Source organism: Hemicordylus capensis, chromosome 1 (assembly GCF_027244095.1).
Source record: "Hemicordylus capensis ecotype Gifberg chromosome 1, rHemCap1.1.pri, whole genome shotgun sequence".
NCBI classification, from domain to species: domain Eukaryota; kingdom Metazoa; phylum Chordata; class Lepidosauria; order Squamata; family Cordylidae; genus Hemicordylus; species Hemicordylus capensis.
In genome coordinates, this window is record NC_069657.1 from 115,084,847 (window position 1) to 115,109,863 (window position 25,017).

At 41.1% G+C, this 25,017-nt stretch overlaps 1 protein-coding gene across 8 annotated transcripts in view; it reads right to left on the reverse strand.

Annotated features, from left to right (window-relative positions):
• TEAD1 (TEA domain transcription factor 1) overlaps nucleotides 1-25,017 on the reverse strand; it is a 261,923-nt gene that overhangs the window by 64,419 nt on the left and 172,487 nt on the right. For 4 of the 8 annotated variants that reach the window (XM_053272618.1, XM_053272603.1, XM_053272612.1 and 1 more), the window contains 2 exons: nucleotides 13,021-13,083; nucleotides 12,869-12,931 (listed from right to left, as the gene is read on the reverse strand). The exons of 1 other annotated variant lie outside the window; for it this stretch is intronic. In XM_053272618.1, the coding sequence (XP_053128593.1) occupies nucleotides 12,869-12,931; nucleotides 13,021-13,083 (126 nt within the window). Of the gene's footprint in view, nucleotides 1-1,776; nucleotides 4,285-12,868; nucleotides 12,932-13,020; nucleotides 13,084-25,017 lie in introns of those variants that run through there. 3 more of the 8 variants (XM_053272639.1, XM_053272648.1, XM_053272667.1) reach the window with 3 other exon arrangements.

Here is a 25,017-nt window from a genome sequence, read left to right on the forward strand (position 1 = left end):
AATAATCCAGTCAAAGTTAAATTCCGTTGATTTCAGCAGGAGATATGTAAACATGTGCTCAACTATTCCACTGAAATTAAAGGAATTTCAAATAACTTAATCAAGACCCTCAACAGCTTGATTCCCTGCAAAGCAGGAAACTCTGCTAGAAATTGATCTGCACACTGGGAAGTCCTTTATTCTATATATAATATATAGCAGCAGACTAGGCCCCTCTCCCCACCCCGTAACTATCAAATGAGATACCATGGATCTAGAGATGGTGTTTTCCACCTCACAATTCCTGAAGTCCATTCCTGTATCAGCTGGAACCAGTGTTCTCTCTAATTTTTGTCATCTGTGTGTGGAATGAATTTTGTTCTGGGTGGCAGTATCAAGGCAGTGTGTGTGCACACATACATTCAGAGTGGGGCCTTCCTGGTTCAACCTGAGCGGGATCTAAAATTATCTGAGCGGACATCAAAAAACATCTGAGCGTATGCACATGTGCATGCCTTAGAGGGAACACTGGCTGGAACCCAAACTGCAGCAGACAAGAGGTACTGCTCTTCTGAACATCTGAACAGGTAAGGGCAAAAAGACAAGTGTCTAATATTTATACTTGGCTTGGCCAATCTAGAGGCTTCATATTGCCTTCTGATCAGAGCAAGCTGTGCCTCACACCCTTTCTGTGCCTGAAGAGGGCTCTGAAATCTCCCAGATTCAAGCATGAAGTTCCTGTTCAAGCTCTGTAGACCCTGGCAACTGTTATCACTAAGTGGCAGAAATGATTAATTTCACATTTCTATTCCACTCTGTCCCATAGGCTTAACAACCATTTTAAAATAGGAAACACAGATACCAGACAAATAGAGATAGGCCTGTGAAGATACTAAAATCCTACATGCAGTGAGGAATTGGGACAGCACCAGCTGGGATAACCCATGAGACCCCCAAAATATTCCTGCCCACTGTTCATGTTGGCAGGTTATTTGCATAAAGCCTGCGTGTAAAGATCAAGAAAGCCTATGTGGATGGCCTGATTCAACTAGTTACATTATTCACCCACAGCCATTTGGCATTCCACCCTGGAGAAGCAGCTCCCATGTGGTTATAGTTGAGTAGGAAGGGGCCTATAAGAACAGATGAGGGGCTCTCCATGGCCATCAGGCTAGGCCAGGAGTTTTCAAATTTGAGTCTCCCAGTGTTGTTGAACAACAGTTCCAAAGGCCTTTGGCCATTGTGGCGGGGGGAAATGGAAGTTGCAGTCCAACAGCATCTGGACACCCAAGTCTGAGGGCCCCTGAGCTTGGCCAAAAATTGTTCAGAAATGGACCTCATGTGCCTCCAGTCCTCTCTCTGGGATATCTCTCTGATTTTGAGCAAAAGGAAAATGTGCTTTTAGTGAAGTTAAAGTGACTCAAGTACACAGTTTATATCGTATTTCACATAATAAGTCTCATCAGTTTGAAAAAGTTGTTTTAGGAAATGCTAAACTTCAGGTATATAGCTAAATGATGAAGGAATACAAGCACTAAGAGGCAGATTTATTGTTACAAGCAAAGTCGCAAACATGCTGGCCAGGAATGCATGCCATCTATATGGTATACAAATTCATACACATAATCCCTCAAAAGCCCATACATAGTAATGAGAGGGTGAGCAGCTTCTTCATTTGAACAGCTCCTTTAGAAGCAGCACAGGCTAACAGTACAGTTAAAGCTAGCTTTTTAAAAAAGGGGGGGAAAATCTGCCAAGCACAGCTAAAAACATACTTGCTTTACTGAAAATACTTACCATGCTTGTTACCTGGATGTAACAACAAAAAAATTGTTAAAATGCTTCTGAACAAGTGCAATTTCTTAGTAAAATATGCTATAGTGCAATTAAAAATTGAAGGTGTTCCTTATCATTATATATAGCATTTATGTGTAATTATTAATTTTCACCGAGGAACTGATTCATCAAAAGAATAAAAATATGAATCCTATTCATTCCTCCTATGCTGATAAAATCAAACGCTTAGTTTTGCAGCTGTAGGCCTTTAGCTTGCTTGGAAACCTGTGGAAACTCCTTTATTAAAAACTAATGCCTATTTCAGCTGGCTTATTGTGGGTCTGGCAGCAGGGGGGCAGCTGTTCCTAGGAGCATTCTCCCTTCCGCTCTGTGAAGATTTCAAGGCAGAAATCTGATCAGGTGTTAATGCTTCCAGAAGCAGAATTAACACCTGTGGACCCATCTGTAGCTGCTCCTGCACTGTCAGAGGGGAACTGGCTGAGAGCAACATGGCTCCTGAAGATGCCACGCTTTTAGTAGCAGCAGGGATGCAGTACAAGGAGAAGTTATTTATTTAAAAGACTGACCCAACTAGCTGACCTATTTTTGGTTCATAAGCTTTTGGCATTGCATTATTGTTTTGAAGATTTAGAAAGGGAGTCTTAGTCAGAGATGGGGCTTTTAAAACCTGCCTGCCACTTCTGCACCAAATTTAAAATTTGCTGTGATACTCCTTTATCGCAGACAACACAGTTACCCATCACTGTGAGTGTCAGAGCTGAACCAAGCCAAGAGTGGCTATGCCAAGAACTGGAGGTAGACAAAAAGCAAGGGATTCTGCCCTGGTGACCAGGCAAGAGTACTAGGCAAAGTTCCTAGTATTTAGTGCCAGACTTGGCCAATCCAAAGGCTACTGCTTACTGATCAACAGAGCCAGTGTCTGTGTGTGTGTGCGTGCACAGACACACACATAACACACACACCTCAGGAGCTTACTAAGCTAAAATAACAGAGGAGAGGAGAGCTGGTCTTGTGGTAAGCAAGCATGACTTGTCCCCATAGCTAAGCAGGGTCTGCCCTGGTTGCATATGAATGGGAGACGATGTGTGAGCACTGCAAGATATTCCCCTCAGGGGATGAAGCCGCTCTGGGAAGAGCAGAAGGTTTCAAGTTCCCTCCCTGGCTTCTCCAAGATAGGACAAGATTTTTTTTAAAAAAATAGGACAAGTTTTTTAATTGAACCAACAAACTCCCAAAGCATACAGTACGTTGCCTGAGAGAGATTCCTGCCTGTAACCTTGGAGAAGCTGCTGCCATCTGTGAAGACAATACTGAGCTAGATAGACCAATGGTCTGACTCAGTATATGGCAGTTTCCTATGTTCCTAACACATTCTCCTGGCTGATTCTTAGATCTTCTTTAGAAGGAGGACACGGACACACACACACACACACACACACACACACACACACACACACACACAGCTGACACAATAGCAGAATGTATAGTAGCAGATTTTGTATCAACATTGGCTTTTTCCAGGTAGGTTTTTCCCTTAAGTGACTTATAAGTCAGCAAGTAAGCAAGCTTACACGTGTACTGCCTTTGATTTTAGCATCCGGCTTGATCACTTGCTTGGATTTCCAAACAATTTCTTGTGTGAAGGAATCTCTGACAAAGTATGTCTTGTTTGCTCCAGCAAACTGATGAGCCACTATAAGGTGAATTCTATGGCCAATTTTGTAAGGGAGTTGATGTGTGAAGAATTTTTACATATTGCTGGCTATGGATGGATGGGACAAGGAAGCCTTCAACATCCCTTCTGGACTTATTATTCTATTATCATATCAACTCTAAATGGTAAAAATTGAGCATTACCTTTTTCACTGATAGGCAGCTATCTCTGGGGTGACTCATAAAAAATGATTAATCACAAATTAAAATGTTACATGGCAGTTTGAGCATCTAGTGAAGACATTCAAATTGTGGCCTGACAAATGCTTCCAGGAAACCCACAAGCAGGGCCTGAAGTCAACAGCCCTTCGCCAATATATGTCCTCTGAATCCACTGTTCAGAATCATACTCTCTCGGTTACACCAAGTGCCATTAACGATTACAGCTAACAACCACTGATAGACTTATCTTCTTTTTAAAGCCATCACCACAATCAGGGGTGTGCATGAACCATTCAATCACAAACCATTCATCTCGAACCAGGTTCGATGGTGCAGTCATGAACCAGACCAGAGGTGTTCCAGTCCATGATCGAACTGAACCAAGACCAGTCCATGGAGGATTGAGGGGCTATGCTTGTCAAGAAGAATCTGTGGAGGATTCCCCTTACAAGCAAAGCAGCAAGGGAAACCTTGAAAAGTCTTCTAAAGGGCAGCTGGGGGCAGCAGCAGCGAGAGGGCACCTTTAAAATGTCTCAAGGTTCTTACTGACCTGACAGCAGCAGCCGCTTCTTGAAGCCCCACTGGCACAGCCCAAGTGCATAGCACTCCCTCTAGCAACCCACCCACATGAGGCTGGAGCTGTGCCACCACCACATGGGCAGGTTTCTGGAGGGAACGCCGTGCAATTGGGCTGTGCCAAGGGGGCTTTAAGGAGCAGTGGCAGCCACCACTGGACCAGTAAGAACCTTAATGGTCCGAGTTCGAAACCAAACCATAAAATTCAGTTTGTGCACACCCGGAACCACAATGCGTGGCAATGAATTCCATACATAAATTATGTGCTGTGTAAAGTACTTTCTTTTGTCTGTCCTGAGTCTACTGCCAATCAGTTTCATTGTGTGACCCCAAGCTCCAGTGTTATGAAAGACTAAGAAAATGTCCTCTGTATCCACTCATCATAATCTTATAAATCGCTATTATTTTTTAAAAATAACTAATATTAAAAATTAATAATTAAAATCATTAAATAATAATTATTATTAAAAATTAATAATAAATTTAATAAATAATAATAATTAGAATTAATAATTATTAAGAAATAATTATTAAGAAAAATTGTAATTTTTTTTTACATCAAACTGCTCCAAACAATTTATATAATTTATAATGAGGAAGGGTTCTCCAAATCTTGATTAACACTCCTTGCCCTTACAGGGTCAGACAAAGAGGTTTGTGTAGGGTAAATGCTGATGAAATGGGGGAGGGGGGCCTTTGGGCATGTGTGTGAGGTATTAAAAAGCAAAAACATCCGTTGCAACCAAAGATGAAGAGAAGCAATTGGAAAGAGTGCAGTGTGCTGGTGATGACATCTGCATTCCACCAATTTCTGAGTTTATATCCAGTACTAAGTGGATGATGGTTGACATGCTGCACAGTGTAGTTAGTGGGAGGTTCAGAACAGCCTGTGCCACTCTAACACACACGCACATGGTGCTACGCATGAGGGCTATTCCCATGCTACTTACCCTTATGTGATAGTAGGTCATGCACTACTTGGGAATATTACAAGTCATGCACTGGGAATACTGAAAGCAGCATACAACTGCACAAGTGTAAGTAGTAATGAAACAGCCATTGTGGGCAGCACCATGGTGTGTGTGTGCGCGTGTGCTAGAGCCCTGCAGGAACAGCACGGGCAGTTCCTAACCATGCATGTTATGCTGGAAGGCACGTCAATCAGTATCATATGATTTTTCTCATTTTCAACTCAAAAGCTATTTGACAGCATTAAGCTATATGGGATTTATTAAATTTAATATAAACAAGCAAATCTTTTAATGAACCAGATCCTGGGTTTTCATATTTTTGCACTGGTTTTGAAATTATTATCACTGGAGATAAACACAATTATTGCCAATCATTCCATTAAAAACAGCAACCTGTGATAAAACAGGTTGAAAATAATTTTAAAAGGCAAGAAAATCAGGGACTCTTGGTCAACGTCTGTTGAAAATAACATACTCTGAAATAATTCAGTCAGCACAAGCTAGTTCTAATGAAAATGATTTTGTATCCTAGGGAGATAAAAAGGGATGCCCAATGTAACTTTTAAAAATATATCCCCAGCAAAATTAAAAGAAAAAACAATATAAAATACATTTTAAACATATAAATCCTGTAGTATTACAGATTTTCATTTAAACCTACACAGAAAACTAGCAAAACATAACTTTAAAAAAAATGATGTGGCGTCAAAGCAACTGCAATTTGCTCTTAAAATGGATTTTACAATAAAGTATAAAGTATGAACATAAAATAGTTTCCTAATAAGTAATTTTGCAAATCTTATTCCTGCTTACATATTGTATTGATTTGAATAACCTTTGCAATTATTTTCTCTAACTAAAAAAAAGATAAACAAACCATGGAAGTATACAATTGTTCTGGACAAAAGACAGTTGAATAATTGTAGCCATGATCTCCAATTTGCTCATTATTAGAGAAGACAGTAGTAAATACAAAAGCCGGCTATTTCAGCCAGGCAATAGCTAATGCTAAAAAGAGAATGCACATTCAAAGCAGTCCCAACTTGCTGCCTAATGAGGAGCAATTAATCCATCTTATTGTATTTTGAAATGCAGAAAACTCCATTCACATCAAAGGGAATTTTTCAAGGCTTTTATCATTTTTTTTAAACAAACTGTATAGAGCTATCTTTAGCATCCTGACAACAGTATTTTCTTTTTACATGGAGGCAGTGTGGAATGTACACTAATGGATTTTAAAGCATGGCATACACACAAACTGTAAGCATTTTTGTGTGTGTTTTCTTGAATGAATTTTAAAATAATATGCTAATAAATACCAAAAATCAAAGTCAACAATTTAGTTATTTTTGGTCACAAATTTCTATACACTTCCTTGTTTGATTAGAGGGAATGTTCACATCTATTTTTTCCAAGTACAACATTGGTCCATCGTTTGGGGCAGTAAAATGTGTACACCAGTGCAAAAGAAGGAGCTGTGGTATTTCCCATTCAAAAGAAAGAAGTGGTAACTATTTCTGAACCAACCATCAAACCCTAACAGGGTTCAAGAAGCTACCACCACTTACGGGAACATGTTCTAAATTAAATCAGAATACATAAAGCTTATTTGGAAAACAATATCTGAGTATTCTAGAATGTTTCCCACATGGGAAATGTGGAGAACATGCATGTTTGGAGTAATACATTTTGGAGAAGATTGGCCATGTTCTCCAAAACCTCTTCATTTCGTATTTAGAAATGCACTGAAATATCTGAGAGATATGCATGCTGAAATAGCAAGTGATAGAAGCCCTAGCCCTGTTCATACAACACGTATACAGGAACCACATGTTGGAGATAGCAAGTTCTCACCCACTGCCTCCACCTCTGGTTTCCATGCATTCATTAGAAGGTCTGCACAGAGCCTACGCAGATCCCGATCACACCGACAACACACTCTCAGTGTACACACACTGGCTCCACTTGGACTTTCTGCTGATTATGCAGAAGTTGGAGGTGGAACCAGTGGGCATGATTCTGTTCTTCACGTGGCTTTCCCTGTCCACACAGTCAGAAGTAGTGATGATATTCCCAAAATTCTGATTTCAGAGTTCAGAATATAAAATTTACTTAGCTTTTAGTACATGGATGTGTTCTGAATCAAATGTCATTTCCCTGAAAAACTATTTTACAATTCAGAATGTACAAGTGAAACTCGGAAAATTAGAATATCGTGCAAAAGTCCATTAATTTCAGTAATGCAAATTAAAAGGTGAAACTGATATATGAGACAGACGCATTACATGCAAAGCGAGATAAGTCAAGCCTTAATTTGTTATAATTGTGATGATCATGGCGTACAGCTCATGAAAACCCCAAATCCACAGTCTCAGAAAATTAGAATATTACATGGAACCAAGAAGACAAGGATTGAAGAATAGAACAATATCGGACCTCTGAAAAGTATAAGCATGCATATGTATTCAGTACTTGGTTTGGGCCCCTTTTGCAGCAATTACTGCCTCAATGTGGCGTGGCATGGATGCTATCAGCCTGTGGCACTGATGAGGTATTATGGAAGACTAGGATGCTTCATTAGCGGCCTTCAGCAATTCTGCATTGTTTGTTCTCATGTCTCTCATCCTTCTCTTGGCAATGCCCCATAGATTCTCTATGGGGTCAGGTCAGGCGAGTTTGCTGGCCAATCAAGCACAGTACACTGTATACTTTTCAGAGGTCCGATATTGTTCTATTCTTCAATCCTTGTCTTCTTGGGTCCATGTAATATTCTAATTTTCTGAGATTGTGGATTTGGGGTTTTCATGAGCTGTACGCCATGATCATCACAATTATAACAAATTAAGCCTTGACTTATCTCGCTTTGCATGTAATGCGTCTGTCTCATATATCAGTTTCACCTTTTAATTTGCATTACTGAAATTAATGGACTTTTGCACGATATTCTAATTTTCCGAGTTTCACCTGTAGAACAGGATTATGCCCATTTACAGAATATGCTTTTAGTTTAAATCTCCCTTTTTGTCAAAGGCATGCACACACACACCCCACCCCTAGAGTAGTATTTTAAGGCTCCAGAGAACTGGGGATGTCAGAGGACCTCTGAGCTTGTCTGACTGAATTGTGGTCCTTTAAATCCTTTTTATCAGTTCTCCTCCTAGCCTCTATTTTCTTGATTTTCTTATGTTATGGTAAAGCTTAAACTTCCTTTCCTCCCCATAGTCTCAGTGTTAAATGCAACTCACAGGCCTTTCTATCGGAGCTGTTTTTGGTTTCTCCATAAACTAAAAAGATCAAGAAAACAGATGCTGAGGAGCGGGGGAGAGGGATTTGAGAGCACACATACGTGAACTTTCTGAAAACCTTACTGAGGCTCTTCAAAGAGCTTGGTTGTACAAGCTTATGGATACTACAGTTTTTTGTTTCTAAGGCTCTAGTGCTACTCTGGTTTTCCTCACAGTTCCCAGGAGCTTTAAAACAATGACCAATGGCACAGCTCTGTCTAAACTGGGATTAGTGTTTCTGGTTTGGGGGAAAAGGTGACATTTAGAGGAACAGTTGAAAATGATAAGGCAATATCATGTGCAGCCAACATTACAAATCAATTTAAAATGCTTGGGGGGAAATTCTGATTTTATTCCAGCATTCTCCTGTGATGCTTCTGACTGCTGACCCAGTTTTGAATAAAGTTAAAGAGAGTTTGCCAGCAACAGCGAAAGTGCACAGGTAAAAAGAGCACTGCTAATTAATATTGTTCTGGAGACATGGAGTTAAAGTTCTAAATAAAGTGGTTAATTTAGGAAATCAATCAGGGAGATAGGTAAGGCCTATCATGCCTCATTGCTATCTAACTACAGGAAATGGAGAAGTCAGGGCTCATGGTCCCCTCATGAACTCTAACAAATTGATCACTGGAGCATACTACAAATGAGGTGGCTGATCCTGCATCACTCCTCATATTCAAATTAAGCCAGATGGCCTTTCCAGGACACACACCTCAGTTAAACACAAGTTGGGGAGACTAACTGAATGGTAAAAGACGACAGTTCAATGACACAAGCTATGGAGCAGGACTATGACACAGGTTTTCCTTAGCTTAAAATTCATAGACTAAATAATAATGACTTTCTTTGTGTGTCCTCTAGTTCACCCACTGTCCCCTCGGGCGAAGAAATGTGATGGGGTAAGTCCACATGCAATGATGGAAGTCACAAAACGCCCATAAACACCTCACTTTCATTTTTGACTTTACAAAATAATGAAATAGCTTTGATTGTATCTTGGTTTGTGCCCCCAAATGATCTACTGGGGGAGGGGGAATACATTTTAGGCAAATCAGTTATACAGGAGAAAATGTGTCTAGTACTTCTGTAGGAACATGCAGTTGGGAGTAGGGACTGTTAAGGTAGCTACTACCTGAACCCCTCCAAGTATTCCCTAGTCAATGGAACAGAGCCAGGATCAACTTGAGGAGAAGGGTTGTTTCAGTTAGTTGCAAGTCACTTGTTCTTCCTTCCTTCCCACCGCATAGGAGCAAGGGAACAAGACACCGAGTCAGGTGAAACTCAGCCTCCAAAATTGTACCTGCATTGAGCTGGGGAACAGGCTTCTAGACTCACATGCTCCCTTCTTGTTTCCCCTCCAGTGTTCTCCTCCTGTTCTCTTCATCTTACATACAACGTACCAACTTATTATAAGACAATGTTCTTTAATGAAATTCATGGGCCCCAACTCTCAATTCCCTGCAATTTAGACATATCATACCTTCCCCACTATAGTCTTCTAAAAGGAGTAGCTTAAGGGGACTAGAGCAAAAGGTAAGAAGTCTAGACCCCACCCCTCCATGCCCCCTGTAATTTGAACACTTCTATAGAGAACATTTATCTAAATGTAGAACCTTCCTGACCATGCAACAGAACCCTGAAAGCAGGTTCTAACCCATGGGGTAGAGGAAATCCCACATAAAAATAAATTCAGGATATTTCCAGTTTGGTGATTACATTGTACATATGGTGAAGGTAACAGGGGAAGAAGCTTCAGACTTACCCCCAAACTTACTATTGATATGATCCAGGAGACAGAGTACTTTTTGACTTGGTCCTCTGTCTCTCAGGCACAGAGATTTTCTTCCTTAAACACTGAGGACAATGCTTTTTCTTTCTACTTTATGTCAGAGAATATATCTTGAATGGATGGTATAGCAGTGCTTGTATATTGTCTAACTCTGCCTATGAAAACAGCTTCTGAGATAGTTGTTTCTTCATGTATTAGCAGGGAGGTTTGAATGCAACATTTATGCTTCAAGAACCATTGACTGGCTCATTTCCATTGGTGCCCTGTCAAGTCAAGCACTTTTTATTGCTGCAACTTTGCACTTATGTATATACTGAGATGGTAGAAGTGACAGAAATTATTACTCAGTGGATAGTTGCATCAGCAGATTCGTTGAGAAAATTCCTTAGAACCAATGCATTCTGCAGGGGGGAAAATCCCTAAACTAAATTCAACACAAACATGGAGAGTGCTTGCAGGTATCATTAGTGTTTACTTTGTTCTGCTAAAAGCTTCATCCTCATAAAAGAAGTGCAGCAATAGGAAATAATCAAAGTGGTATATATTTTTTTAATGTTTCAGACAGAATAAGAAAAACATTCTTATGGTTTTTCCAAATAACATAACTGCGAAATAAACTCTCTTAGAAACCTAACGAAGGAGCCCATGCTGACAATTATTGAATCTATTCCTTCTAAGGAGACTTTAGGTGCCCAGCATTAATTTAGGCATGTGCATGGTGTCAGTACACGGCTTACTGTTCTAGGCATTAACTAAGGTACCTAATTTCAGCTATTAGGTTTGATAGTTTTAGTCAAAATGCTGCAGCCTTCTCTACTGTTGCACCCTGGGTTAAAAAGCAGGATGTTTGAGTTGTCTTAGTTCTTCTTCACCAACCCCGACTGCTCAGCCAGCGCAGCTCAAAAGCCAGCCACCAACAGCCATACAAGCTTGCCAGCATGCTGCCCACAGCATATTGAAAACCAAAAGCTCCTAACCAAGTAGGACAGTTACAAAGCCAGCCTGTTATTTACATACTGTCGTTCCGGGATCGTGGCAAGCATCATCCATAATGTTTACCACTTAGGACAAGTTAATCACTCTCTGAAATATTTTGCTTTCAAGTGCATTCAAAAATATTTTTATTCTCTTTTTTTTAAGCTCAGCAAAAAATGGTAGGAAAAAACTTAAATCCAGGATGTTCTCTATACATCAGAGTACAGCTCCACTGTACTTCCAAGGGTCTGGGTTTAAAATATTCAAATTTTTTTTCTTATCAATTTTGGAAAATTAAAATTTGGGAAACACAGCATTGTACCATTTGGAAGAGTGGGGCATAGCTCATGGTACAGCACATACATGCATGCAGGAGATACCAGGTTAAGTGTCTGGTGTCTCCAGTGGGACTGGGGCAAACCGCCTGTATTATTATTATTATTATTATTATTATTTACATTTATATCCCACTCTTCCTCCAAGGAGCCCAGAGCGGTGTACTACATACTTAGGTTTCTCCTCAGAACAACCCTGTGAAGTAGGTTAGGCTGAGAGAGAAGTGACTGGCCCAGAGTCACCCAGCAAGTATCATGACTGAATGGGGATTTGAACTCGGGTCTCCCCGGTCCAGCACTCTAACCACTACACCATGCTGACTCTCTATGAAATCTATGGCTCTGTATGAAATCGTGGCATGCCATTGCCAGTCATATTGAGTTACTTGGACCAATGGTCTGCTTCTGTATGAGGCAGCTTTATATGTTGGGAGAATGAAAAGAGGGACCTCAGCCTTTATTTAAATTTAACAAAGGTAATACATGTCTGCCCCAGGATATGCCATTTAAGACTCTACCAAGTCAAAATGAATCAAAAGGCACAACCCAGTCAGAATTAAGCATTGTAAGAAGTCTGGTTGATTTCAATGGAAGAGATGTAGGCAAGCTCCTAAACCTTCTTACTGTGAATGGAGCTTGATAATTTGACTGGATAATGCCAAGAATAAATATTTCAATATGGGGCCAGGAGGAGTGGGGGGAAGAGTGGTTCATAAAATGTAGAATTGACTAGTTGGTATCTGAAGCACTGAAAATCATTTACGAGTAAGCTAGCCTGGGTCAGGGTGAGGGAATCTAATGCTAAACTCAAAACATTGTTTTAAAAAATCCTTACAAGTGCTTCAAAAACCTATATTATAAAGGAAACGTGTTTCATCTAAACCTCAATAATCACACTGCAACTGTATGTATGTTTATGCACATACAACATAAAGCTGTCCTTTTATTTAACAGCAATTTGTTTTTAAAACACAAAACCTAAGCTGCTTTAAAAACAAAAACAAAAACTAATGAGTTAAAAAAAAAAAGAACCACATTTTTCTACGGAGTATGTATGTATGTTAAACAATGAGGAACATTTTCAAGGGTGTTAAAATAGTTTAATACAGATGCTAGTGCAGAAATCAGAGAGAGGGAGCGGGATTAAGCACAAAGAAATGTAAACAGCTACCACATGCAAGGAAACTAGGTTACAAGAATCACAGCACCAGGCATTCACCAATCACCAGGGAAAACAGGAAGTGAAATGCATAGCAACCACAAGCCCAAAAGCAGAAAAGCGCATACCTTCAGCTTGGAATGAAAATCACGAGATTTCCTTCTGGCAAGAACCTGAATGTGACTAGACACCTGCAGGGTAGGGGAAGGGAGGGAAACAAAGGAAAAGCCTGTAACCATGGAGATGAAAAGCCCCCTACAACTGGGCAAGCCAAACATACCTTAATGGCGGCTTGAATTTCTCGAACTTTCTTCCTTGCTAAGACCTGTATGTGACTAGACACCTACATTGTTCAGAGTTATAAAATAAAAAAACAAAAGAAAAACACAAAAACACAAAAAAATCAAATATAAAATATCTAGTTTTTATATTAAAAAATAAAAAATTATTTTGGGGAAATTATTTGCATCTTCAGAAAGCTTTGCTGTTAAGATTCCACATTCCCAGCCACAAACCACACTTTTAGCACAGAAGTTTGTCAAACATTGATCATCACTGCAGTGACTTGATTAAGAACAAAAAGTTGAGGCCAATTTTTCTTTCCCCTAGGAGAGAGAAATTCAGGTGCTGCCTGAAGTTTGATATGGACTACATGCTCTTTCTTAAAACCTTTAAGACTACAATCTTTGTAGTGAAGGCTTGTCTTCTGATAAAATATTTTTAGATCCCCACCCCACAACTTAATGCGAGTTCACTATCAGGCAACAAAAACTGAGAACAAATCAAACTTTTAAGAAAGTTGTGTTCTAGCCCCCATGAATAACTCGAAATTCTGTTGCAACTAATGAAGTAACTCCCTTTGCAGATGCTGCATGCATGTAGAATTGACATGCGTGACTGGTAGCACCATGGTGACAGGCTCCATTCCAACATATAAAACATCTGAAAATGGTTTGGATCTCATATGAATAAGTGTAGCCAATTTATAAGACTACTCCATGTCATTAGTTTACACTAAACCAAGAAAAAGGATGACAAAAATTATTCTAGAAAGACAAACACAATGAAGTAATTAAGCACCACTATAATTACTGAACCAAAATAACCATTATATTGCAAGACCAGGCATACAATGGCTCTAAATATGTATTTATTTAGCATGTTCACATCCTACCCTCCCTGCACAGAGATTATCTCAGTTTATCCTTACAACAACCTTGTTAAGCTGAGAGATAGCAGGTGGCCAGATGATCTTCACTGTTGAGTGAAGATGAAAAATGAATGTGGGTTTACCTAGTCCACATCTGGCTATGTGGAGGTAAAATAATATTGCAAACTAGACAACTATAAACTGCCACTGTATATAATTCCACTGGTAATATAGAAAACTGAAGTGATGAAAACATGTAGGAAGAATCAAACTCCTGGTAGCATCGAAAAAGTGAAGCTCACAATCCACCAGTGCAATAAGAAATCCCTTTACTGTTTGTGGTAAAATCCAATCAAACTAAGAAATACCTCTTCTTCTTGCAAGTCCAATGATCCATCTCAGTATTTACTGTAATTGAACATCATCAAAATGCAAAAGGAACATTGGACCTACCGTGAAGGGTTCTTTTTCCTTGTGACTGGAACTCATCAGAATGGATTGTAGACTGAGCATGCTTGAGACAGGGCTGGATCACGTGATACTAGTTTCCTGTTGCCAGGAGGCGCCATAGCCCCAGTTCTGAGACTGTACCATAGAGTGTGGCGTATATAGGAAGAGAAAGAAAGCTTAAGAAGGCAACATGTTAACAACCAGAACAATACAAACAAGAGAACATCGACCCTGAGACCTGTTTACACCCCAAAACTGGTAGATTTCCCAAACCAGGAAAACCAGATATACATCCACAGGTGGGCCTGATGAGCTCCAATCACAGGGGAAAAGAATCCTTCATGGTAAATCCAATGTTCCTTTTTCCCGTGTGCTGGAGCTCATCAGAATGGGCCATTCCCCAGCGGTCTGAGAAAGGGGGTGGGAAGGATGTATACTCTAGACTATCTGTTTTAAAACCCAACGGCCAAAAGCTGCTTGAGGTGAGAGAAGGAGGCTAATTTTTTTTAATGCCAAATGAAGATAGTAACAGGAGAGAATGTAACTGCTTTACAAATATCAGAGGCGGGGGTGGTGGTGGTGCCGAAAAGGCCACCTAGGTAGCTGTGCTGCGAGTAGAAAGTGCTGTAATTCCAGTAGGGACTGGTAAATTCAGGGTTTCATAAGTCAGGAGGATGCAAGGCTTGATCCATCTAGAGCACCTTTGGAAACCTTGGAGCCTAGTGAAGAGGATTGGAATGAAACGAAGAGAGAGTCAGAATTTGCGGAGTTCTCTGGTGCGACAGATATAGACACGCAGAACCCTGCAGATGCCAAAGGTGTGCCATGCCATTTCCCTAGAATGAGATGCTGACGGACAGAAGGAGGGTAGTACTATGTCCTGAGAGTGATGAAAGGAAGAGTTAACTTTAGGAATGAAGGTGGGGTCAAGGTTCAAGACTACAGAGTCTGCTTGGAAGATGCAGAACTCTTTCCTAACCAAGAAGGCACCCCAATTCAGAAACTCTACGAGCCAATGTGACCACTATCAGGAACAGGACCTTGTAGATTAGGACTTTGAGGGAGGCAGAGGTGCCTGGAGACCAGAATAGTATCTTGGACTGGGAGGGGCATACCCCTGAGCATTTAAGCTTTGCATAATCAACCTCCAGGCAGAGAACTGGGAGCCTCCGGGGCCAGGTGATGGAGGGGACCTTGTAAAAGGAGATGCCTTCAGAGGGGGGGGGTGGTTTGCCAGGGTGGGTGGAATGACAGAGATAATAGTTTGGATAAGCAGGGTTTCTGGGGCCAGTGAGGAGCTACAATGGTCAGCTCTGCTTGTTCTATTATGAGCTTCTGAGAACTATTGGGAGGATGTCTGTTGGAGAAAAGGCGTAGACTAAGGCCTGTGGGCCAGGGAGCTATGAGGGCACCCGTCACTTCTGCCAGGGGAGATTGAAACCTGAAGAAGCAGTGCGGGATAATATGGTTTTTGGGGGGATGCAAAGAGGTCCACTTCTGCCTGGTCCAGGTGTGCCATCAGCTGGCGGAAGACGTCCAGGTGGAGGCTCCACTCTGCTGGGCCCACTGAGCCAGTCTGCTTGAAGGTTGTCAGCCCCGCTAAAGTGTTCTGCTATGACTGACACTAGATGGTTTTTTTCTCCACTGGAAGAGGAGATCAGATTCCGCCATCAAGGACCGAGATCTGGTACACCCCTTGGTGGTGATGTTGTCCATGTGGATTAGGACATGGTGTTCCTGCAGAAGATGGTGAAACTGCAGGAGGGTGAGTCTGGCAGCCCATCGCTCTAGCCAGTTGATGTTTCAGCATGACTGCTAGCGGGACCAGTGCTCCTGGGCATATTGGTTCGAGCAGTGGACGTCCCAACTGGTGAAGCTGGCATCTGTGGTCACTACTATTCTTTGAGGGTCCATCAGTGGGAGGCCTTTGTAGATTGCAGGAGAGATCCACCAACAGAATAACTGATACACCCTGGTAGGGATGTTTACCTGTCTGTGTAAGAAGGGGAAGGAGCAGTCATTGGAGGGAGCATGAGTGCCACCTGGACCATGGAGTGCACTCCATGCAGACTACCATGGATCCCAGCACAGTGGACAAGGACATCAGGTCTGTCTTCCTTTGTGTAGGCGAGGTGTGATGAGAGTTGATATCTTGTCTTTACATTCCTGGAGAAGGGAGACCAATGCTTGGAAGGTGTTGAATAATGCTGAGGGGACTGCGTTGGATGGAGGTGGCTCTTTTCCTGATTGACTATGAAGCCGTGGTTGTCTAGGCACTGGAGAGTCCTGTATACATCTTTTTTGGGCTTGATGGAAGGAGGCTGATCTGATCAAAAGATCATGGGTGTATGTGAGTCCCCTGGAGACGTAGGTGTGCAATTAATGCCACCATGACCTTTGTAAAGACCCAGGGGCCTGATGATAGGCCCAAGATGTCTGTCTCTTTCATATTCATTCACACACACACACACACACACACACACACACACACACACACACACAGCCTCTTGAGGTCGAGTACCACTCTCCAGTTTCTTGGACACAAGAAATAAGATAAGAGTAAAAGCCTAGACAAGTTTCTGTTGATATTACTGGTTTAATGGCCCAAATTTGCAGTATGTTGAGTCATTTGCCTTGAGGCTTGAGTCATTTGCCTTGAGGCTTGAGTTGAGTCATTTGCCTTGAGGCTTGAGTCATTTGCCTGGGTTTTGGGATGTAGTGGTCTCATGGGGCATGTATGAGGTCAAGATAATAGCCCCTGGAGATTATGTATTGCACCTATTTGTCTTGTGTGGTGGACACCCATGTGGTGGTGAACTCTAAGAACCTGCCTCCCATGGGGTGTGTGATTGTTCTTTGTTGTAGGTAGCATTGGAAGTGAAGGAGCAGAGTGCCTGCGATCTGGAGAGGCCTCTGTAGTGCTGTCTCCATTGCGAGCATATGAAACCCCTGAAGTTGTTGTTATTGTTCTTATCCCTATATTATCTGGGCTGGTTAGATAGTGGTCCCTGGAATTGCCTGTGGGGACAAAAGGAAGGGTTTGGCAAGTGAAAAGGCCTGCACGAGTGTTTGCGCATTGATGGCATCACCTCCTTCTTGACCCTGGTCTCCACTAGGATGGAGTCTAGGGAGGATCCAAATATGTTGGCTCCTGAAAAACGAAAAGATGCAAGTGCTAGTTTGGATTTTGCATCCACGTTCCTGTTCTTCAGCCAGAGAGATCTGTGGACCGCAACTCTGGACCCTATTTCACTAGAAGCATGTTGTATGCAATCCAGCCTGGAGTCAGCCATAAGAACAGCTGCTTTCACCAACCTATCAAGGCCTTTGAGGAGTTTGGTGTTTTCAGGAGGAATAAGTGATGCCAGTTCTTTTTCCCAAAGGATTTATGCTCTGGTGAAGATTGATTTCATGGTTGCCGCTGTGATGACTGTGGCAGATGTCTCATATGCTTTTCTGAGGAGTAGATCACATTCTTTATCCTCAAGTATTTTGAGTTGTTCTTGCCCCTCAGGATTTAGAATAGAGCCAGATATGAGTTGTGCCACAAGGGTCAATGTAAGGAACCACCAGAAATGATGTAACATCTTGTGAAAGATAATAATGTTCCTTGGGGCAGTCCGCAACTGGCTTAGAGGAGACAGGTCTTTCCCACTCTGCTAGCATGACCTTACGAAACATGGGGCAGCGGGGAGGGACCGTGGCAGAAGGGGTGGAGGAGGAAAGGAAAAAACACTTTGGTCTAATTCTGTTGAGGGCTGTGATTCCTCAGTAGGAGTAACTCTTCGCATTAGCAAGAAAGACTTCAAAATCTATGGACAAAAATAGGCATGAGGAGATGGGTACTTGTGTGACCTCTTCCTCTCCTTCCTCCCTACCAGTCAACCACGGGTTAAGAGGGTGAGAGTGAGAATATTCAGAAACTGACCTTGGTAAGATTGGCTTCCCAGACAGATGTGGTAGAATTGGCAGTGATGGAGGCAATACAGGTATAAGGGGGCAACACCAGGGGTATTGCAGAAGGGATAGGGACTGTTGACTGCATATGTAGGTGCTTAGGTGGAGCTGGTTGGTCCTCAGAGGAGGATGCATGGTACACCCTCCTTTTGCATCTAGTGTCCCTTCTCCTGAATTGTACAAAAAGGCTCCGTTCTAAAAGTGGAATGGCCTCCCTCCTGGAGCTGGAGTCAGGAGAGGAAGAAGACATTCGCCCAGCAGTATGTCTGGGCCTGATAGGAGGCCCAGTTGGGAGTGCAGGCACAACCAACTGTGGTACCACTGGGACAGAGAGGTTGTACAACACCTTGCATTCCCTTGCAATGAAATATCTCAACCAGTCAGCAACATTTGGGGTAAAGGAAACTGTCAGTCCACAAGGAGGGGCATTGGTACTTACATCAGCAGCCACTGTGGAGGCAGATCTCGAGGCACTGGAAGGGCACCCTCTAGTTTCTCCATTGCTTCTTCATGAGATGGGACCCCACCAGCAGAATCCACAGGAAGCATGGTGCAAATTATCCCGGTTGAGATAGGGTACCACTGGCATGGGGGGAATGCACGGGCCAGCCAGTTCCCCCTCTGCCACAATAATCACTGGGTTAGCCAGGTCTGAGCATCCAGACATGCCCGATCGGCAGTAGTTGGGATCCTGCATTGTTTTGCGGCTGGCAGGAACAGCAGGGAGGCGGTGTGGTTTTTCTGCTGACAAACTGCCTGAATCAAAATGTGCTTGCTAAGCCGAATGGCTGGGGCTGGCTTCTTGTGCTTTTTCTTTGTTGGTTTTGCCTGGCTCAGGACAATGTTTTCTTTTCTTCGCCTTTTGTGGGGCTGCAGAGGAGGCTTCCGCTGCTGTGGAAGAGGTGGGAAGTGGTCATGGGGGAAGGCCAACCTAGCCCATTTTAGGGAGCTGGGGCATTCCCATGTCAGGCTTCTGCCCCTAGAATTTGGCTGCATGCCCTCAGAGGGAGCCAAGCAGAAAATTGGCAGACTGAGATTGCTCCAAGTGGAGCAAATAAAAAATGAAACTAAACACCAATTAACTGAATTAGAAATAAAAAAGGCTATTTGGGAACATAAGAGATAACTATAAACTGTTCCCTTCCCATCCTTGCACAATCGGGGGGGGGGGGAGATAGAAGGGGAAAGCCAGGTCAAGAAATAGAAACTAGCCTGCAAAAATCCCAAACATCGAAGAGCTGTTTCCTGTGAACGTGAGCAAGACAGGACTGGAACTGGAGCTATGGTGCCTCCTGGCAACAGGAAACTAGTATCACATGATCTGGCCCTGTCTTGAAGATGCTTAGTCCACAACCCATTCTAATGAGCTGCAGAATGGGGGGGGGGGAGAGCAATCACAAATACATATCTTATATTTAAGAAAAAAGATCAACAGGATGGAATCAAAAAAGAAAAGAAAAAGATCTCTACTTGAAAGTTTATAGATTTCCTTATAAGAAACAGTCAATCTTTTCCCACTATTAAGTACCATGTGGTGCATCCACATTCAAATAACCCAGATACTGTACTGTGAAATCAAGGAACTTTACAAACCCATTGTTCTTCCAAAGTTCCTATAGTTGACTTACAAGTGGACAGAACTGCTCACAATCAAAGGGATTTTAGAAGGAGTTATAGAACCTTCCTAAGAGGCAGTCCAATAACTGTAAAGGGTGGCAGGAAAGTTGCTACTTTTAATTACTTTCTCAGAATTGCACATAAAATATATACTTAAAGAACTTTTATTCTTCCTGCACGTATTAATTACACTGGAATTTTGTATTACCAGTGTTATTACACAGAGTAGTTTCATAGTTGTATAATTTGCTTTCCTGTGCCACACATATTAACAACAGACATTGCATACCTGGTGCTGTGACACAGTTATCTTTTTTGCCATTTGACTGAGGAGATTGCTGGATTATTTCTGATCCAAAGTTTGAGGAACATTTTGATGTGCACACACAGACATACCAAAAAAACAGGCTCTCTCACTTAATTCATTCTGAGGGGCAGACTGATACAAGGTATGGAGATGGAGATGGGGTGGGTGGGATGCCCCTGGCAAAATCAGCACATTGAACTTGTGGGAGAGCTCCATGTATGTGTCAAACAACAACTGTGAATTTGACTCATCCTTCGAATGTGGATCAAGTGGATTCTCCTTAAGCATAAACTACAGGTAAAAAGAAGGCTCAGTCCTTTATTATAATGGCTTGGCAAATACTTATTTGAAAATGAAAATGAAAGGACCTTTCAAAAGCAAGTATACTGGGTAGAATATATGAATAGCTATTGAGTAAAGTAAGGAAAAGCCCCAGTGTTCTGCAGAGCTTGATAAGGATCTGTTCAAGGTTAACCATTCAAAATTAGAATTAGCTTTCTACTATTATATATTTCCCAAATGTAAGACAAAAATATATATTTCCAGGTGTACAAGCAAAATATTTTCAGTCTTAATTTCTAAAATCATCTCTCTCTCTCTCTCTCTCTCTCTCTCCTTCAGCTGATAGCCCAGTTCAAATGAAAAATGAGCCTGTGAGTGTGAGTCTATCTTGTTGCAGAGATTGGCTCAATCCAGACATCACAGCAACTCAAACCAGGATTTGAGCTTCCAAATGCAAATTATGGTTATTATAGGTCTTTGTCCGATTTCATTTTCCACCTGCTCAGGAATTCAGTCTGGAGACAAAGCAATGATCACAACTATGGTCTGGCAGTTTAGATATCATGTGACAAACCATAGTAAGCAAAAACTATGGCTACAGATTCTGGTTACCCAGATAACGGCACATCATGGTTTGTCAATTCAGTTATTACACAAAACCATTGTTATGCTTCCTTAACCATGATAGGAGTAATGTCTGAATTGAGCCAAAATAAATAAAGACAAAGCTTTACTTATACTTCTTCATAGAAAATTCCAAAGACAACTCAGGCTAAGATAGCCTTTTAGTCTTGAATGAACCAGAAAGTGGAAATAGTCATTTTTATATTAAATGTGCATTTCTCCCTCTTTTTTCTTCTTCAGATAAGGGAAATTAAAACAGGGCTCTTTGTGTCACTTGTGGAAAAATTCTAAGGCCCTTGAAGCCTTTTCAGAATACTGCTACCGCTATCATTTTTAGAAAATATCATGACAATGCTGTTTATATGTAGCAATAATAAATGCCAAATATGTATTGTATGTAAAATTCTGATTCTACTTTTAGTAACAAAATCAGTCATAACTCTTTTTAAATACATGTTTTGTAGCTGATAAAAAAGATGACAAAACACAACTTAATTCTCTAATTCAAACCAAAGTGAACTGGAAAGAATCTCCGAATTACCTACAGATAAACAGTTTATCCTGATTATAGCCAGGAACATAATCCAAGTTATTCATTTTTGATCAGGGTGCTACCCTACTTTATACGGCTGCTTGCCTGTCATTCTGAAAATCCACACCACTTTTGATTTCTCCCAAACAAAGAATTCCACTAGCAGAAAATATCATTCAGTGTAAATGGCCTTGTATGAGCCACTGGCATTGGGCCATTTTCCCTTTTTGTTGAATCTACATTACTTTTCACAGTGTACAAAACAGACATAGCATGGCTGTGTAGGAACTTCATCCTTCCTCCCAACACACTAATATTAAATGCACGACAGCTACATATTTCTAAAATGAAGTTTAAAATGCAGAGATATGAGGCCTTTTAAACTAACAAAACCTGTGGAGTTTTCATGGAAAAATGAATGAAATCATTCCACTCTGCAGAACTCTGTGGATCATGGAAGCTGGAATGGTTTCTACACTTCATCTCAAGCACATATAAAGAGGCTTAGCATAGTTGAGTCTTTCTCTACATGTTCACTGTCCCTGTCATACAGTGAGGGGGTTGGTGTTTTTAAATGATCCTCAGTGCAACATACACCTTCTGTCCCAAGATGTGTTTCACCCTCCAGATTCAAAACTGAAAGTCTGCATTAAGCAAGGCATAAGCAAAAGGACAACCCTCTTGATATTGGAGGGCAACTGGACATGTGAGAATGGGCGGGGGGGATACCCCCCACTCTGCACTGAAGGATATCAGTTTATTTCCAGAGTGAGCACTGAACCTACTGGAAAGCAATGGGTTTTAGAACTAACTTGAGAAAAGCTATTGCTTGGGCCTAAATCAGCATAAAATAACAACTGTAAATGGAATTTGTGTTAATGTGTCTGAATTACAGGTGGACCTCATTATCCGCAGGGGTTCCATTCCCAAATATTACTGCAGAAAATGAAACTGTAGTCTCTATGGGAACCTGGGGGTTAGATTCCTAGACTAAAAAAGCACACACTCAAAAACCGCACACAAAAATGGGCCAAATGAAGTGCCCTACCATGCTCCGCAAGTCTCCTGGTGTCCAGTAATGCCCCTAAATGGTCCCCCATGAGCCACAAAATGGGTCCCACGGACAAAATGGTGGCCGGAAATTACCTCCGTGGTCACTTCTGGCTCTCTAGGAAATATGGATATGTGAGTTTATCCGTGGATAATGAAACCGGGTGTCAATTAGACACCTATGAATATGCAAAACTGCGGGTACAGAATCCATGTGTAATGAGGTTTTCCTGTATTAGCATCATAGATGGAAGAATCAGGATTGTCGCTACAGAAATCACTGCTCGATAATCCTCCATCAAATCCTCCATCAACCATTTCCAACAAAAATGTCTCAGTTGCACCAGATTTTTTGCTGAAACACACAGAACATTACAGTCCTATGTAGCAACCACACTAAAAATCTGAATGTTAAATGAACTACATGAACACGTTTGAAAATTCTTGCATATTTATTTCAGAGACATAGGGCTGTTTTTGAATACAGGAGATTTTCAAAAGCCAATGGTTCATGGGAACCATTGATATAAAATATTTAGTTCTGCAGTAAAATCTCGCTTCTTTGAAAAGGAGGTGTCTTGTCATTAAAATCGAACAAGCAGGCTTGAAAATATTCCTCTATACCTTGAAGGACCAGAAGCCAAGATTAATTTCAAAATGTAAGATTTTGTTATTAACAAAAATATATTAAGAATTTGTTTCTTTGCTTTTTAGTAACCAAGCCAGGTATTCTAAAACTCACTAGAGAGATCATAAGGCCAGGATGATCTCTAATTCATAAAGGACATGCTCAAATTAGAGGCAATGGTCAAGGGTTACATCTCCAGGCACGCAAGTGCTCCACTTTGTCTCCTCTGTTCATCCCAGGGGGACATGGTCACTAAAAGATAAATATACTAAGGTTACACATTCCAAAGATGTTCCAGGAATGCAGAGGTACATCCAATTACATGGAGGCTGGCCTCTAATCAAGTCTCTGATTCTGAATATGATGCAAGAAGAAAGACTGTCTGCAACTAAGATATATAGGGCCTACTTCTTGAAACATCTAAGGAAGGATGTGTTAATTTAGGGACAAACTGAACATTTAGCAGTTTGATTTCATCCTTGATTTATGAGCTTGTGAAATATGATTTCAAAACCCTAAACCTACCATATGCCATTGTCAATTGTGTATCTTCTGGGTGTGTTTATGTGTGCTCAACTTCCTGTGGAGAACTCTGTTCTCACACAGGTAGTCAGTATACTCTGTGAAAGAGTCAGGATGAAGCCATTTTTCTCTATATTTTCATGAGATCTAAAAACTTCACTTGCCTACTTTTCTACAACTGGCTAATATTTCAGTCCTCTAACTTACTGACTAAAAAGTCCTTTCTGCCTATCTTGATTGGGAGTACTTTCAATACCAAAGAGAAGACACAAGAGACATTTTAAAATGTGAGCCACTCAGAGAACAATTTGTTATGGGGTGGCTAACAAGTTTTTTAAAATTATTATTATGATTACGTCTCTTAGCAGATCCTTGGAGAATTCTCTTTTGCCTGGAGAGATTCCTGTTGGACCTTGCTAACTATGGAGTAAAATTCATGTTCCTTATTCAGTTTTCATTCTGGGATAACATGTGGCTATCTAATTGCATGGACAAAGGACTTTGCAAAATGATGCAAGTTTGGGCCTTACTTGGCTAAAATTGGGCACTGCAAAGTGTAAAGGGTTTTGCCCAAGAATTATCTTAAAAATATTGTGCAGGATCCAGACTAAGTTAGTCATGACTTAGTCCCACTGAAAATTAACTGGACTTAAGTTACTCATGACTAAACCTCTCATTTATTTCAACTATGCTTAGTTGTCTAGAACTTACTCTGGATCCTGCATATCAAGTTTTATTTTTTCTAATTGCATATCCTGCCTTGAGATTTTTCATTCAGTGCCTATCCTTGTCACCTCTGGGTCCATGTTATCAGGTTTGCTCTAAAGATATTTATTTATTTAAAATATTTATATCCTGCCCCTCCAGTGCAATACTGCTTTGGCTGACTGACAACAATAGCAAAACAAAACAAACAGTATAAAGTTAATAAATCAGATAAAATATGAAGGAGTATAAAACTAATAAACTAAAACAGACCATAATTAAAACTGCATTTTAAAGAGTCATTTTTAAACCCCTCAGATACAAGCTGTAGTACAAAATATTAAGAAATCCCTCTAATTGGATGAGTTTTAATTTAAATTAAAAAAAAAAAACCCAGAGAGAGAGAAAGAGAGAGAGAGAGCAAGGTGAAGCTCCTTTGGGAGGGCATTCCAG